Source organism: Ursus americanus, chromosome 11 (assembly GCF_024610735.1).
Source record: "Ursus americanus isolate L20-20 chromosome 11, mUrsAme1.1.p, whole genome shotgun sequence".
Classification (NCBI taxonomy): Eukaryota; Metazoa; Chordata; class Mammalia; order Carnivora; family Ursidae; genus Ursus; species Ursus americanus.
The window spans coordinates 67,886,972-67,903,721 of NC_142137.1; the positions used below are offsets into that span (position 1 = coordinate 67,886,972).

At 46.4% G+C, this 16,750-nt stretch overlaps 1 protein-coding gene across 1 annotated transcript in view; it reads left to right on the top strand.

The window, feature by feature from the left end:
- Positions 1–16,750, top strand: part of FNDC1 (fibronectin type III domain containing 1) — a 99,793-nt gene that overhangs the window by 25,469 nt on the left and 57,574 nt on the right. The window contains exons 2-4 of the mRNA XM_045805438.2: positions 322–516; positions 2,793–2,879; positions 3,305–3,373. Coding sequence (XP_045661394.2) covers positions 322–516; positions 2,793–2,879; positions 3,305–3,373 — 351 coding nt within the window. The remainder of the gene's footprint in view (positions 1–321; positions 517–2,792; positions 2,880–3,304; positions 3,374–16,750) is intronic.

Below are 16,750 nucleotides of genomic sequence, written 5' to 3' on the forward strand. Positions count from 1 at the left end.
GCAAAAATTATGAATTCGTTATTCCTGCACTAGCGAGCAACATAATCAAGCCAGAGAATGCCTAGAGTCTGTTTTGATTTGTTTCACTTTTGTTTTAAATTTACCACCCACAGTTATCCAAAATACATGAAAGCTTGTGGGTTTGATATGTTTGTTTTGCTCTCATACTGTAACGATGTTCAAACATGACCGTACTTAATGTCTTTAGGACCAAATTGAAAGTCATTTGCTCTTTTGATAATAATATCAGAGAACATTGGGAAAAAATTCCTTTTCACAATCTGCCATTCCCGTAAGTTGATAGTTGCGCTGTTTGCATAGCTGACCACCCACTGAAGCCAAGGCACGTGAAACTGCTGTCCACTAAAATGGGCCTGAAAGTCACGTGGGACTCACCCAAAGATGCTACCAGTAGACCCGTGGAGCATTACAACATTGCCTATGGGAAGTCACTGAAAAGTCTTAAGTACATCAAGGTGAATGCCGAGACGCACTCCTTCCTTATTGAGGATGTGGGTAAGTGACACTCTGGTCTTGTTGCCAGTCAGAACTAACTGTACATCAACATTCTCGGTTCCCTCCTCGGGTAGGATGGCTGTTTGTGAAACACAGTGTGACCAGGCTCCAGCGATCTCATGGTTCTTTGGGAACAGGTAGCCAAGGTCATGAGGCTGTTGCTTAACCTTTATCTTGCCCCTGGGCTTCTTCATTCTGCATTTGAGCTCAGGTATTTCTGGATAGCTCTCCAAATGGACGTAGGAAACCGAATGTGCTTTTGGAAAACATGTTGGTCTTTTGTTTGTTTCAGAGAAACTTGACTACTTTGTAGCCTAATCTTGAGATGTCTAATTTATAAACCAATTAGAGATTACTCAAATAATATGTCCCTGTGAGGGTGTGTGTGATGTTATGCCTACCCACATCTGGTTCAAAGATGTGACATTCTCCCCGTTAAATTTGATTCTGGAAGTCTGTATTATTTAACAATTTCCCTACATATATTGTTTTATAAGTGCAGGTGTAGCTGGTTTTGAACATAGGCTTTGAGATGCCTCCTCAGGATCTTCTATCTTTTGCTTTTTTGATCCTACAAGCCTGAAACTCCATTTATTCTACAGTCCAACCTCAGGATGGATTGTAAGGAAGTAACAGAAGTCAGCATCCCTGCCAACCAGGTCTCCTTGTGCCAGGTTACCGTTTCCCTGCCTTCCTTTAGTGAATTGAAACCAACTCACGGCTCCTCAGATTCCTGGCCATAGTCTGCACCCTTACTCCCTCTCCACCCCTGCGTTTTAATGTTAGGCTTTCTGAGTAACGGAGCAGAAAGCATATAGAAGGGACATAAAAGGAGCCAGATTTCCTTCTTCATAGTTCCAGCTAAACATATATTTCTCTGAATCTTTTCCACATCAGTGTGGCCCTACGAAGTCCAACAGTGAGGTTAAATGGAGATCCTGTTGGACCAAAGGCATGAGCAGGGTCATCTTTGCTTGTTCAAACCTTGGGTTGTTAGGATAGCTGCAGAGAAGAAAAACATGCAAGAAGAGAGCCCTAGAACCCACTGAAAAACAAATAGTGTCTCCCAGTAACTCGCTGATGAGTTAACGGGAATCAGAGACATGTGGATTAAATTTCTTTGAAATACGAATAACCTCAGAATAGAGAAAGTGCCTGGCGACGCGTGCTTTTGCATGCTGTCTGACCCTCGAGAGAATTTCCCAGTCAGTCCAGCAGGCCGTGCCAAACCCTGAATGCCACCAGGCCCTGCCGCAGTCGGACAGAGGTCCTACTGACCTTGAGCACAGCGGGGGTGCTAGATGGCATCACCGTGTCGCTGTTGCTGGGCCTCTGGCCCAAGAACTAAAGTTCCGTTACGGGGACATTCCTCACCTTGGGCAATGTACACATGCTTCTTGCCTTTGACTCAACTGACTTTTATCTCTCCAACCGTCCGTCCCATCAAATGCCCACAAACCCTCATCTTTCCAAGGAATTGGCGCCTTCACTTACCTTTCACAGTAATTCATTTTGAGGAAAACCAGCGCTATTGGAGTTTTCCTTTTTGCAGCTGCGAATTCAGGACTTATCACCCAGTTAACGTGGCCTCTCCATTTCCCTTCCTGTCCCACTGACTTCAGGAACTCGGCCAAAGAGATCATGGCTATTTGACCTTGACCCCTAGATTCAAGTAAGCCCAGTTATTTCAATATTAGTATGTCCAAGGTTCCAACAGCTGTTTCTCTGGATTTTTGTTGAAACGGTCAAAGACAACATGCAGACCTAGTAAAGGGAGTATTTTACTGTCATAAGGAGAACATTTCATGAAGCTTTATGTGTTGCAATGAAGATTTCCCATGTGCTAAATTTTATGAGTTACACTTACATTTTCTTTCTGTTTTTTTGGAGATTTCTGTGTGAGGCATCCAGGGGGAGATATTATTTGCAGTTACTGACGCTGTAGGCTATAAAACACCTAGTTAGTGGATAGTGCGTTCCTATTGCCTATATTAACTTCGCATTAAAAAGCTCAAAAACCTTTTCTGTGGACTGCTTTATTAGACATGCCATGTACTTTGTACTAAATAAATGTGTTCTTTGGGTCAGGTGTATTTTCGTTGCACGAGAGGAATGTTAGTGATATTGATGAAAGAGAGAGAGAAAAAGCTGCAGTTAGACTTGTCACTTAATTCAGATTTTTTGTATTTGGTTATACATAAGGGAGACAGTTAGTGAATCAAACTGTCATTCTTGGAGATTTGAAATGGTGGCTTGATATAAACCATATGTTTCAGAGCCGGGGGTAGTGTACTTTGTGCTGGTTACTGCAGAAAACCACAATGGAGTGAGCCGTCCAGTTTACAGAGCTGAAAGCCCGCCTGGTAAGTCTTACCTAGCATTGGAGGCTGTATTTTTGTTACGTAGATGGGGAGAAACATCCCTCCTTGCTTTCTCAGATCTATACAAATTTAGAATCTTTAAAGAGTTCCTGAGCAAGAATGACTCGTATAGCAAGCTGAAAGATAGAAGACTAGGACAGTCTCATCCCTTCTTTTAAAGTAATTTTAATGTAGGTTGTTAGCGTTTTGTCCTACATTTTTTGAGTACTCATTAGAGTAAGCCATGTGCAAAAGGCCAAAAAGATGTGTTGTCCAGAAAGCTTAGGTGCCTCATTACTGATGTGGCCTGAGTGGCTCCTTTTGTGGACTGTTGAAAAGACCACTAAACGCATGTTAGGGCTGCACTGAAATGTGGAAAATCCAATCGTCCTCGTTTCTAACTATGAAGTTGCATTTTCCTCATTTAGGAGGTGAATGGATCCAGATTGATGGTTTTCCCATTAAGGGTCCAGGACCATTTAATGAAACCGTCACAGGTACTACGTGCTCCTTCGGTTCATGTCTTCACTGAAGCACCGTCTCGCAAGAGGGTCGTGCTTCTGTCACACACATGTGCTCACCAACCTTCATTCAGTTCCCATCGCTAAACTAACACACATGCCACACGGTTTTGGTCCATCTGCTCTGCACCTGATGACCCAGACTGCAGCCAGTGTTGCTCATTTCGCACTGTTCTTTCATGTTCTGGTGTGGGGACGTGTCTGCGTCTACATCTGGGGATACTGTTGCACTGTTAACAGGCAAATATGGTGGTTGAGATGGCAGCCCTGGCCTGATGAGGATATTTAAGCTGTTACCTGTGGATGGCATAAATGAATGGAATCCACCAAGAAGTGGTTTTTATTGGCTAATACGCTACATAAGTCTTTCTCTCTTTTCTCGTAAGCGTGGGATATTTTGTGATATGTTAGAGCACCTGCCTTCCATCTCTGCTCCATATTTGTATATATGTCTGTTTTATCATTTGGATGTTGATGTTGTCTAGTCATATTGTTTTACTTGTTGAGAGAAGTGTTTACATTTCTTGTATGTTTTTTTGAATATATTTAATTAATGGTGAAAAGATAATACAAAACGAATGCAGTTATTTTGGAGTGTGGTTGGATACTATCCCAAAGGCAAAATGGTGAGGACCTGTATTCTATTTTCATGAACCATGTTTTTAAGTCCGTCAGTGTGGTGGTGTTGTTGAGAGGAAGGTGAGTACTTTGAAACCAATGACCATAATCTGCTTCTCAGATCAGATTTGGTGGGTGTAGGCACTTTCAAAGTCCCCTTTTCATAGAAAGGGGGTGGAAAAATGAAACCACCAGAAAAGGAAGGTGGCTTTCAAGGAAAGGTGATATGCTTTTGTTCTAATATGCTGGACTTGCGGTGACCATGGGGTGTTGGAAGGGAGACATCTTGGTGGTGATTGGAGGTGGGGAGATGAAAGTTGGAAGAGAGAAGTAAGGGGCAGACATGGATTCCGGAGTCATGCTCCAGAGTGAGTGGAAACCGAGAGTGTATGAAGGAGACAGGAGGGACAAGAGCAAAGGGCCAAGGTCAAAACTGAAAGGATGATGACAGTGCGGAGTAGCCAAGATGGTAGTACACCTAGGAAATGTGCAAAATAGGCAGGGTTGTTTATTCCGAGATTGTCCATCCCTGAAGAGGTGCATGTAAACTTTTTACTGACAGAGGTTCAGTGCCTTATATTGGAATCTTGTATTTTAAATGACCATTTTATTTTTTATAATCTTTCCGATAAAGTATTCTGAATGACAGTGGTTTTAGAACAAGTAATTTTCTTTTGCTTTTTCTTAAATAATTAATTTCTTATGCCTTCTTTAAAAAAGTGTGTGTGTGTATGTATGTGACCTTTCTGAGTGAGCATGAGTTACAGAAACACTGGCAATTGGGACTCATGGACAATTGTGCTCCAACATGTTATTGGTTTTGCATACTGTGAAATCATTTAACCTCTCTCTGTAGGAGACGCGTATGCCCTCATTGCCAAAGAGCACTCTTCTGTGATATATAATACTATGTTTGTTACACATTATGATAAAAAAGATACTGGAAGAAATTGCTAGCTGAAACCATTTCCAGCATATGATATAAAGCAGAACTTTTTCTTTTAAAAAAATGAATGCCAGAATGCACAGACTTGGTTACAATGCTCCAGAAAAAAATTACATTTCATTGGTAATAAAAATAATAAGAATAATTTATGAGAAGTTATCAATAAATGGTCAGCATGCATCTATGCCTTTTCTCTAAGGCTCGGGAAATACGCTGTGCTGCTGCTCTGAGGAATAGTTAAAGAAATGACAGTCCCATTAACCAAAGTAGGTATTCCGCGTTCCAGGTATCTTCATTCAAAGGAGGGGATTTGCCCTCAAAATGTAGACATTGGCATTGGCTCCTGGTGGAAGGCCCCAGAGTTCCCTGTAGTGCTTTGACTGGTAGCATCTCACTTTCTTTAAGGGTTTTATTTGAAACCAGAGGACAATCTATCTTTTTGCTCTGCCAGAAACAGTAGTTTCAGTTCAAATCCCAGAAGGCCTCCTTTTGGGGTGGAGACCTATCTTGACCTCCTTGTCTTTCCCTAATTATTAGATTCATTTATTCAGTGCCATTGGCTTTCCAGGGGCAGGTCTGGAGGCTACAGATACAATAGTGGGTAAGACAACCAAGGGTTTGGCTGAACGAAGACTGGATTCTAGTGGAAAAGAAAGACAATAAACATGTAAGCAAAAAATAACGCATATAATCTGTATTAGTCTGTGAGGGACTCTGTAACAAAATACCACAGAGGGTGGCTTAAGCAACAGATGTTTATTTTCTCTGACAGTTCCAGAGTCTGGAAGTCCAAGATCAAAGTATCAGCAGGTTTGATTTCCCCTGAGGCTTCTCTTTGGCTTTTCTTTCCTCTGTGAGCGCACATTCTTGGTGTCTTTACGTGTCTCTGACTTTCCTTTCCTTAAAAGGACATCAGCCAGATGGGAGTAGGACCCACCCCAGTGGCCTCATTGTAACTTAATCGCCTCCTAAAAGGCTCAGACTCCAAAGACAGTCATATCCTGGGGTAATTGGGGGTCAAAACTTCAACATATGAATTTGGGGGGGACACAATTCAGCCTGTCACAGAATCATAAATTCTTTGAAAAATGAACAGCACTGAGATACAGACTAAGCCAGGTGGGCGAGCCGGGGAGGCTCTAAGATGGTGGCACCAGGCTGAGTTGGTATGGGGACTGCTGGCTGGGGTGAGAGTGAGGAGGAGGAAGAACATGGCAGGCAGACTTGACTAATTCTCAGACTAGTCACTCGTCCAAATCTGATAGTGCTCAGGACTCAGAAAGTAGGAGGACTAAGCAGAACTGTAATTTTCCCGGAAGTTCTGGCTTTGGCTTTGGGCAGCTCATCTTATATCTGTTAGTTAGAAAGTTTTCTTTGTATTTCAATGTGAAATCCCTTCTGTTGAGATGCCAACCCATATCCCTTTGTTTTGTCCCCAGGGAAGAGAGGTCCCAAGTCCATTCAGATATCGGAATCTTATTTACTTTCCCTGCAGACTTCTTTTCTGAAGTTGTTTTAGCTTTTAATCCTGTGACCGGCTGTGGGGTCATTTGGTCTGTGCCGAGCCAGACAGTGGGGTCAGGACAAGACCACGGCCCAGCTCTGCCTCCAACCAACCCACGGACTGGGTGTGCAGGTCATTCTGCTTTCACTAGGCTCTTCATCTGGAAAATTTTTGTTCTCAATAGGATCATGTGTATTTTTAATAAGGTGATGGTTTTCTAAAAATCTAGTCATTCGTGCTGTCCTTAAACAAAGGCGCCCAAATTAGACATAGTACTGAGATAAAAGTTTGATTTCTACCTCGTATTTTCTTACATTATATTTTAATCCATGAAGTTTGCTCATTTTTTAGACAATTAAATTATAGCTCTGACTTGAGTTCACAGTTCTCCTTGGCTGTTCTCAACCAACACTGGCATACCTGTGCCCAGCCATTCCCTGACCTCCAGGATGCTCCCCAAATACAAATAACACGTTGGCACTTGGCTCATAATGGCCGGTCCACACTGGTGTCCTCCATGACGGTGGCCCACGTGACAGCCTCACCTCATGGTTTCCGGCTGCTGCCACCTGCTGCCTGTGGTAGAGTTGCTCCTGTCCACAGTATCTCGCTTTTTAAACTCCCTTACTGTCCTGAGCCCCCTTTTGGACCTACTCAGGGTTTGGGTCCATAGACCCTTCCCAGTTCCACAGTCTGAAGTCATCTCCTGCCTCATTTCTTGTCTTATCCTGGTCCCGCTCGTGTCAGCTCGGCCAACTCCCCTGACCGTGGGACAGCCTCAGCGGCCTGCTAGTCCCCATACCAGGGCCCCTACCTCCCTGGTTTCCCTCCTGCATGTGGATTGCTGGGCCTTGTGGGAGAAGCAAAAGCTCAGCTGATCTGGACCTTTGTGACTCCTTACAGCTGGTCTGCTAACTCCAACTGGGTCCTCAGCGCTGCTTGGCAATTGTTCTAAGTGTCCTTACTCAAGGTACTTCCTTCGTTCCATGGGTTGGCAGTTTCAAACTGTTGCCACTTTGCTCAAGCTCCTTCCTCCTGTCCTCCTCTCGCTTCTAGCCTTGTCTCCTCCTCCTAGCAGAATAAAGGTCATCAGCATGACACCCCTCCTCTTATTTCCCATGACTTCCAAACCCTCATCTCCCTTCCCTCTTCTTGGCTCTGAGGGGAACTGCTGTCCCTGTGACTCTTCAAGGCTGACTTCGTACGTGTGAAGCTGCTTTGCATGCTGGTCAGACCCGAGGGCAGGCCCGAGGTCATGGAGGCTGCTACTCTCCTCTGTGCCTGCCTCAAAAAGGTGATAGTTGCTGTTGAATAGGTATCAAATTATTTGACATAGAAATAATGAAACTAACAAACCATGCAAACCACAGTTTGGCATCTTTAATTCCTTCCCTGGTGTTCCTTTCATAGGAAATACCTATGGAATATGAGAAATGGGTATTTCATAATCTAGAATTATGAATTCTGGGATGCCTGGGTGGCTCAATTCGTTAAGCGGCTGCCTTCGGCTCACGCCATGAACCCAGTGTCCTGGGATTGAGTCCTGCATCGGGCTCCTTGCTCATCGGGGAGCCTGCTTCTCCCTCTGCCTGCCGCTCCCCCTGCTTGTGCATGCTCTCTCTCTCTCTCTCTCTTTCTCTCTCTCTGATAAATAAATAAATAAATAAATAAATAAATAAATAAATAAATAATAAATAAATAGACCAAAAGAACTTAAAAAAAATAATTATGAATTCTGGCCTTTTCTATCAATAGTTCATCAAAACGAGCACGGACCTTCGGGTGTATCTTCTTGCCAATTTATTTAAATGTGACTGATGTGGAGAGTGGAAATTCTAACCCTAGTGTCCTGCGATGGGCCCTTTCCTGACCTGTTGACTTGAGAGCACAGTCCCCATCAGGCTGTAGTCCCCACCCTGTCCACTCCGCATGGCTGGCTCGGGCTGCAGCTGCAGCATATTCCTGTAAAATCCTGCAGCTGTGAAATGCTGGGACTTGATGGGAAGGTTCTAGGTTCCTTTCTAAGAACGGCCTCAGGTTCTGAGTTTTATTCTAAGGTTCTGGGGTTCCTTTCAGCTGGGAAATTTTGTGAATTTAGGACACGAAGCAGATCGATTCCACCACTTTTATTGGGTGATTTTGAGCTTTGCAAGCAATTGGGAACCATCTGTAGTACTGAGAAATGGCTCTGTGCCTTTTTCTCCACCCCTTTTACTGTTTTAGGTCAGCAAAATAAAAAAATCATATTATTAAAGGGAGAAACACTGAGTTGCAGTTTCTAGGTGTTGAATCCGTGCCCGAGTGCACAGAGCTGCTCAGAATAGAGAATTGTCACCAGCGAGCCACTGGACACACCTGTCCCAATGGCCCCGTTGTCTGTGCCGCCCCCCCTTCTCTGTGTGTGACGGCACGCGTGCCACCACGTGAGCCAGGAAGAAGGCCCCATTACCATATCTAGACTGTTGGTGTCACTCTGGGTAAAAGTGCCGGTGTAGCACCAGTGGGCAGATCACACACCGTGCTGCTGCGTCCAGGGCTCTAGCCGACCATGCTGGAGCCGGGCCAGGGGGCTGCTGTGTGCCAGACTCGCGCTTCAAGCGTACCCCAATCCAGACTTCTTAAAGTAATTACGATCAGATGGTCCTCTTTTCACACACTAGTTTCAATTAACGCCCTGGCCAATGGGGACTTAATAATGTCGGTGACCTGATTTTCTCAGTAGCTTTCTCAGGCAATCATGAGTTTTATTAAGTGCAGTTTACAAGGCAAAAATCAGTTTCCGCACCCCAGCCGAAATGGTGAGCCACCTCAAAGGCAGGGTGCTTTGATTTACTCATCTTTGTATCTCCGGGGCCTGGGGCAAGCACACAGTAGGTGCTCCATCGATGTGTGTTAAGCAGAAATGTATTTGGAGGCTGCTTCCCCTCGGTGTCTGTGCCTTGGCGGAGGAGATGGGCAGTGACAGGCGCGAGGGCAGTGCGAGATGCAGAGCGGGCTGTCAGAAGGTCAGGGTCGCCCCTGGCTAGTTCAGCCTCTGATGCTGGGGGTGGTTCTGGGCGGGCCAGGTTGTCGGCCACAGAGGGGTGCTGTTCTCAGTCAGAGATCCTGATTCGTGCCTTCTGTGTCTTGGAATGACATGAGGGCATTTGTGGATTGGAATTCCTCGAGGCGGCTGGTCTGTGAAGACGAGGCGTGTACACAGCAAGACCTGCTGTGGGGATGCCCCTTCTTCCCGGGGGGCTCCCATCTTATCAGAGTGCCTGCTTCAAAGTTGCCTCTCCCATTACAGTGTAGACTTCCCCAACCTTCGAGCCCATTCTTGAACAGTGAAAAAGTAGGCAGTGGAATCTTGTGTGCGGTGCTGTGTAACTTCTCCCATAGCTGAATGTTCTAGGGTTGGAGCAAAACTCTCAGGGGTTCCAGCCCCCACAGAAATGCCTTGGAAGGGACTCAGGAGCTGTGGTTGACTGGAGAGGCTTCCCAACTCATTCTGTGGTGTTTCCTCTGTATCGATGGATGTGAATGTGTGCTCACAGATTTTCCCATCAGCGAGTGGCCAGGAAGCCGGCGACCAGGAGTGAGGCCGTTTCCTCAGGTGTGGGGTGGGTGCTCACTTCAGAGGCCGACGAGTGGCTGCTCTGAGCGGCAGGACAGGGCCCAAACGCTGGAGAGAGGAACTGTCCCCACATGTGTGGCCTTGAGTGAAGGTGCTGCTGACTTTGCCTTCACGTTCTGCACCTGTTAATAAACCCAATGCTCCTGACAAGGTCAGCATCTTGGGGGCCAGCTGCCACTGTCTGACTGCACAGGGTCTGTCATGGGCTTTTCCTTTCACGTCTGAGTGGAAAAGAGGGCAGGCATGTCCCTCATGAGGTCTCTGAAGAGGGATGTGGTCCTTATGTAGGATCCCTGCAAATGCAGATATTAGTCCTGAAAGAAAGCCCTTCTCTTTTAACTTATCAACCTATTCATATATCATGACTGGGTCTTCTGTTTGCAAAGGGCATGTTGGATTGCAGTAAAAAGTTAAACTAACCAGTTACCACTCAATAGAAACAAGGTCTTTCATTTCCGGAAAACAAGTGCGTTACTTACTGTCCAGCTCCCGAATGAAAGCAATGCAGAAGAGCTTTAGACTATAACAAATAAACCAAACAAAACAAACCTTGGAACTGAGACACAGTTTTCCTCAGAATACTTCCCACTCCTTTATCTTGGTTTCCATAGTCCAGGAGGCTGTCCCCATGTTACACTGAGGAGTGAAGAAATGCCAGATGTCTGCATCTCAGCTGCTAAGGAGATCAGGAAAGCTCCCTTTGCTTTCCGTGGCCCTCATAAGTCCTCAGGAAGTGCTTCTAGAAGTGACACTACCCCCAGAGGGATCTAGAGCAGATGCTTCCAGTGACTGCACCTGCCCATCTCGAATGGAGGAACCCTCCGCAGCTGGAGAAGCTCCCTGATCCCCTCATGCTAGGTCCGTGGGGCTGGGCCAGGACACCACCCTGCCGGGAGTCCATGAAGACATAGGATACATCGACCATGTCCACAGGAAGTGCTTTCTGGATGATCTTTCAAAATGTTACTTTCTACTTTAAGACAAACGCCAAGATATTTAAGAGTAGTCTATAAAATTGAAGTGAGATTTTGAGATAAAGATTGTGAATAAATTGTCTTGAGCCAGGCTTCTGGGACTGTGCCATCTTCTTTGCTATTAAATAACTTAGACGGGAAAGTTTGAGGAGCTCTCCTACGTGATAGAGGGATTCCACAGTCTTGTGCAACAGACAGCCGAACAAGACAAAATGGCCTCTGTGGCGTGAGCCCGGAATGGCTTACAGTATTTGCTTTGTTTCTGAGACAGTCCTCCTGGATTTTGAGGGCCACCGTTTAGGGCACAAGTGCTGGCAGCCTCGCAACAGCCCATGAGGTTGGCCTCTGACTACTGTCCTTTCTCTGCTCTGTGCTGAGTAGGATATGCCCTGTGGCATCTCATCTGGGGACAGTCTGGACATTACTGTGTGATCCCAGAGAGCAGGAGGGAAGAGTCTGTGAAGAACTGGACAGGGCCAGGGGGCAGGTGGAAGCTTGACCGAAGACACTCAGGTTGGCTCGTTTTAAGAGTTAGTGTTTGATGTTTTAGAAAGGCTCTTTGGGCTTCCACAATCCATAACATCATTAGACATTGGCATTGGTGAGTTTGGGGGAGATCAAGGTTGTTTTTCTTTCTTTTCTCTTCTTTTCTTTCTTTCAAGATCTTGTAGACCTTTGAAGATCTACTGCCTCTAAGTGGGCCGAGGGCTGCTGTTCTAGTGTCTCTGAGGGCAGAGAGATGTGTGTAAGTTGCAAAAATTCTCTCCTTAATGTCCTGACTGCTTCCCAGGATGAGTCGGGCAGCCAGGCCATCAGTGTGGCTGCCCAGGTGCTGGGCTGTTCATCACATGGTCTTTCCTGGAGTGTTGAAATGTACAAATGTCAGGGGAATCGTGTGATGAGTGGCTCCTGATGGAACAGATGGACTGACTTCCCTCAAGAGCAGCTACGTCCTTGGGGACGATGCTGATGTTTTCTGTAAGTGGGTGTACTCGTGGCATGGAAGTCATGGGGTGATTCCTGGAGCAGCAGACCAGATCCTTCACCCCAAGTTGTCTGTGAGGCACCAAAAGGGACCTTCTCCCAGGGCAGGCATCATGCTTATGCCACAGCGTGGCTGCTGGTGACATCAACTCTGCAGCCACCAGGAGCTTCTGAACAAGAGTGAAGAGAGAATCAGGGTTACAGATCCAACAGACCGCAGTTCCAGGCCAGCTTCGTGCCCCTGCTATCTGGCTTCGAAATTCCCCTTTAAGCATCCTGAGCCTCACTCTGTCTGTAAATGGGGCATTACTGGGTGATGGTGAGGACATTTGTCAAATGACTTCTACCTGGTAGGGATCCAATGACTTATGAAGGTTGGTGACATGGTGACAGACACTATTCTGAATAAAGAACTAAGATACCCATTCTCCTTATTATTAAATAGCTAGGCATATCCAAATATCACACAAAAACCCAGAAGTCAGAGTATTGAGGATGTTTATTGGAAAAGAAAACAACGGCATTCAAAAGACTTCAGTGTAAGTGTTGCAAATGTTGGTGTGTGGAAGGAGAGTTTTGTGAAGCATTCATAGGTCTCTAAGGAATGATGTGTCAGAACTTGCTCAGGAAGGAGCCCTTGGCAGACATCACTCAGTGCCAGGCCTGGGCCTGTGTCAGTGGCAGGGAATCCATACTCCTTGTGGGGACAGCAAAGCCCATGTCCTGTCTCTGTTCTGGCTGTCCACGGTTCATCTTCACCCCCTCTAGTGCTCCTTCTCTCCCCTTTTCCTGCCCTCCCTCCTCTTCCTTATGCTTATTCATCAAAGGACACATAAGCTGGGGCGCCTGGGTAGTTCAGTTGGTTTAGCATCTGCCTTTGGCTCAGGTCATGATCCCAGGGTCCCGGGATCAAGGCCCACATTGGGCTCCTTACTCAGCAGAGAGCCTGCTTCTTTCTCTCCCTCTGCTGCTCCCCCTGCTTGTGCTCTCTCACTCTCTCTGTCAAATAAATAAAATCTTAAAAAAAAAAAAAGTACACAGAAGCTTTGGACTCACCTGGCTCTGATAGAGCTGGGGGCTGGGACGTGTTTTCACAAGCCCTGCAGGGGAGTCTGATGCACACTGTGGTGTGAGGGCCACTGCGCTGGCCTCACAGGCCGGACCCCTTCCTGCTGTTTGGACCAGTGCCCCTCCTAGCCTCGGGGTCTTATGTTTGGGATTGTAGGGAAGCTGCTGGGGGCAGAGGATGGGTGAGCGGAAGGCCAGTGAGCACACAGGCCTGCCCTCTCAGGCCATGAGGATGAGGGTCGGGACTATTGATCTCTGTGAAGCCGGGAGGTCAGTGAAGCAGGGTGTCAGGTTGCTCAGCGGAGCTGTGTGCTGAGTGACAGCTGGCGTTCTGCTGGAAAATGAGAGTGTCCTGTTAGCCGAGACCAGGCCGAGGAAAGTGGTCACCAGACAGCAGTGGCCGTGGACCCTTTTATGCCAACAAAGAGCCGGGGCTTGCTCAGAGCAATTGATCGTTGTTAGGTGGTGACGAAGAATAGCGCTGTCAGTTTATGGTGCAGAAAAAGGGGTCTGGATTAGACCACCTCATAGCTGAGAAGGTTTTCAATATAGAGAGTCTTTGACAATACTGCGTTCTTCTGCTTATGTCTGGTTTTTTGAGACACGTGTTTTTTAGTGCCCCCTGTGTGCAGGGCATCACGGTAAGCTCTGTGACACGACCGTGGCTCATGTCTGGAGGGGGCGGCCTGCCCATCCAGACAGTCTGATAAATGAGGGATTTCATTTTTATCACAGTCACAGACACATCTAGCACCTAATGGGTGCTTAATGTATGCCGGGTACAGTTTTAAATGCTTTACATGGATTATATTACAAAACTCGATATGCTGGATATACTTTACAGAGGAGGAAACTTGAGCTTCCGTGAAGGTTCTCAAAGGCACCCAGATAGCGTTGGATTGTAGACGGGCACAGCATCATGGTGATCTTTTGATTTTTTAATTTTTTTTCTTTGTGAAGAGAACAGATTTCGATTCTGTATAATTTCAGGATTTTTGCCAATTTGCGTAGCTGGCAGTACAGATCAGGAGAGGTGTTCTAATCCTGTCTGGCTTTCTGAAGTCTGCTGTAATCCAGGTGCTAACTGTTGCACAGCTGACCTGCCAAGTGGACAGTGTATAATTAACCGCTGTGGCTCTCCTGTGATTGGTCAGTTCTGAGTACCATCTACCTGGTTCTGTTGTACCAAGAGCAATGGAGGGAATGTGTCCCGCCAAGTTTAAAATACACTCTGCACTGGTCAATGTGAACATGATGACTCATGGCAATTATGACTTCCTGTTTTCAAGATAAAAGACTTACAGAGGTTTATCAGAAAAATTTCACAGGGCTTCTGTGAAGCTATCACATACAGCTTAGAGAAAACACTGGAATAATTTCATGGCAAGTGAATTTGAACCATATGGATAGGTTTTTCTTAAAATGTGTGCATCAGCTTAAAAGAGGACTACCAGATGACCTATAAAAGATCTATAGAAGATGTTTGATGGTATGAATCCCAGAATATTAAAGAATGGAAAATTTCAAAATACTTGAAAAAAGATTTCTAAAACCAAGGTTTGAAAGATGGGGGGCTGTGGTTTTCAGAGTCAGTGACCTCCGTGTATGGTGGGAGAGGTCTCGGGGCGTCCTTGGCGAGAGGCCTTCTCTTACTCATTTCCTGGTACTGTGTGTACTGTCCGGTCCATTTAAATGTGTGCTTGCGCCCACACACACACACACCCACACACTTAATGCCTACTGTGCCAGACATTATGCTCACACCCTGAGAAGGGCCTGCCCAGCTCAGAACCTTGCTTCACATTCATTGGCGGAAGAGGTTAGGTGGTTGTGGGATGGCACGTGGGCTGAGGGGAGAGTGGAACTGGAAGGTGTCTAGCGAGATGAGAATGGAACCCAGCCCACATGCTTGAATTCAGGTCCTCACTTGGCACTTAGTAGCCGTGTGGACTTAGGTCAGCAACTTCACCTCTTTGAACCTCAGTTTTCTCTTGGGGATTATGACATGTATCCTACTTAACCAGGAAGCTCTTGTAAGGACAATTAAACCATGAGGGCCTGTGTAAACTGTGAAGTTCTGTGTAAAGTAGGCAGCGCGGTTGGTGGCTGGGGCTAGCCGCAGCCTGCTCCCTGTTCCCCGAGTTCCTTGCTCAGCAGGCCCTGGTGTGGGGCGGCTACACAGCAGGTTGGAGCCTGGGGTGAAAGCCTGTATAGTTTGAGGGGGGCTGTGTGGCTGATGCCTAGGGGGCCTGGTGGGAGTCGAGCCAGAGCCACGGGCTGGGCACCTGAGGCAATAAACTTGTGTTGTCTGAGACTGAACTCCGTGTCCTTGGAACCTTAGCACTTCGTGCTCCTCAGGGACCCTGTCACTGTTCCAATGGTCTTTTTCCTTCTTACAGTTTTGTCAGCGCTTTACTGTGGAGTGTCGGGGAGCAGAGACCCGCCACGTTCCAGCAGTGACAGCACGCCCTCCAGGAACACTTGACCCTGTAGTGTGTGTGGCCGGAAGTGCCCCAGAACTGGAGCGGAGCTGCAGGGCAGAGAATACCATCTCTGTGCAATAATTGATTTTTTATCCAACTCCTGTGAGACCCATGTGTGTGTTTTCAGTACATTTGCCCATTTTGCCAGAGGTCACCCAGAACTCCCACGCTGACGTATTGCTTCCTGCAGGGGTGCGAGCGTTGCCGGAGGCCACAAAGGGATTCAGAACAAGAGCTGGGGAGGGAGTAACACTGAGGACAGTCAAGTTGATAATAGCACCATGGACATCTGTCTTGTTACTGCAGCCCCTCAGGAAATACACTGTGGCAGCCATGGTTGGGTGGTAACCCTGTCATTTCTGCCCAAAAAACAAGCAGTGCAAATGGCCTGTGGCAGCTTGAGCAGGCGTCATTTTCAGGCCCACATCACTGAGAGGTTCCCTTGAGGAGGATGAGCTTTATCTATAGAAGTAAAATAAACATCACATGCTATTGGCAGAGATCATTTTCACTTTATAAACTTCTAAAAAACACAGTACTAACCCTTGCCCAAAGCTGGGCACCCCCTGAAATCAAACCCCAACCTCAGATGGTTCACCCTCAGAGACTCGATGCCATTACTCACGGGAGGGTCTTCAGTTAAAGTTGGATTTGGTGTGTGTGGTGACAGTTTGTATGAGAGGCACACAGGGGAAAGACGATTTAGAAGCTGTAAAGACAGAAGGAAGCAACGATTTTTGCTTCCTGTGAAATTTTCTCTCAACTTCTGTGCCCTTGCTTGTGGCTCGTGTCAAGTCTATTTCACGACTTTGCACAAAGCTGAAAAAGACACGAACACTATTCCTGAGAGTGTCAACTTGGTTATGTGTTTTGTTCTGACGAATGTCCTCCACAAATCTGCTAACTTTGAAAACAAACCAAAACATCATTGTTGATAAATGAGACTGATTGTGCTCCTTGTTATTCAGATTTTGCTTTTCATACGTGGTTTTTGAGACATTTCCCCCGGTATTTAAAAACATCCTTTTCATTCAGGCCCCACGCAAGGTCTAGTCATCAGTGACCCATGCCGATAAAGGAAATTCACGTCCACCTCTGTGACACAGTCACCTGTGTCTTAATAAGTTTTGGCAGCCTGGATCTTTCTAGAAACATGGGCA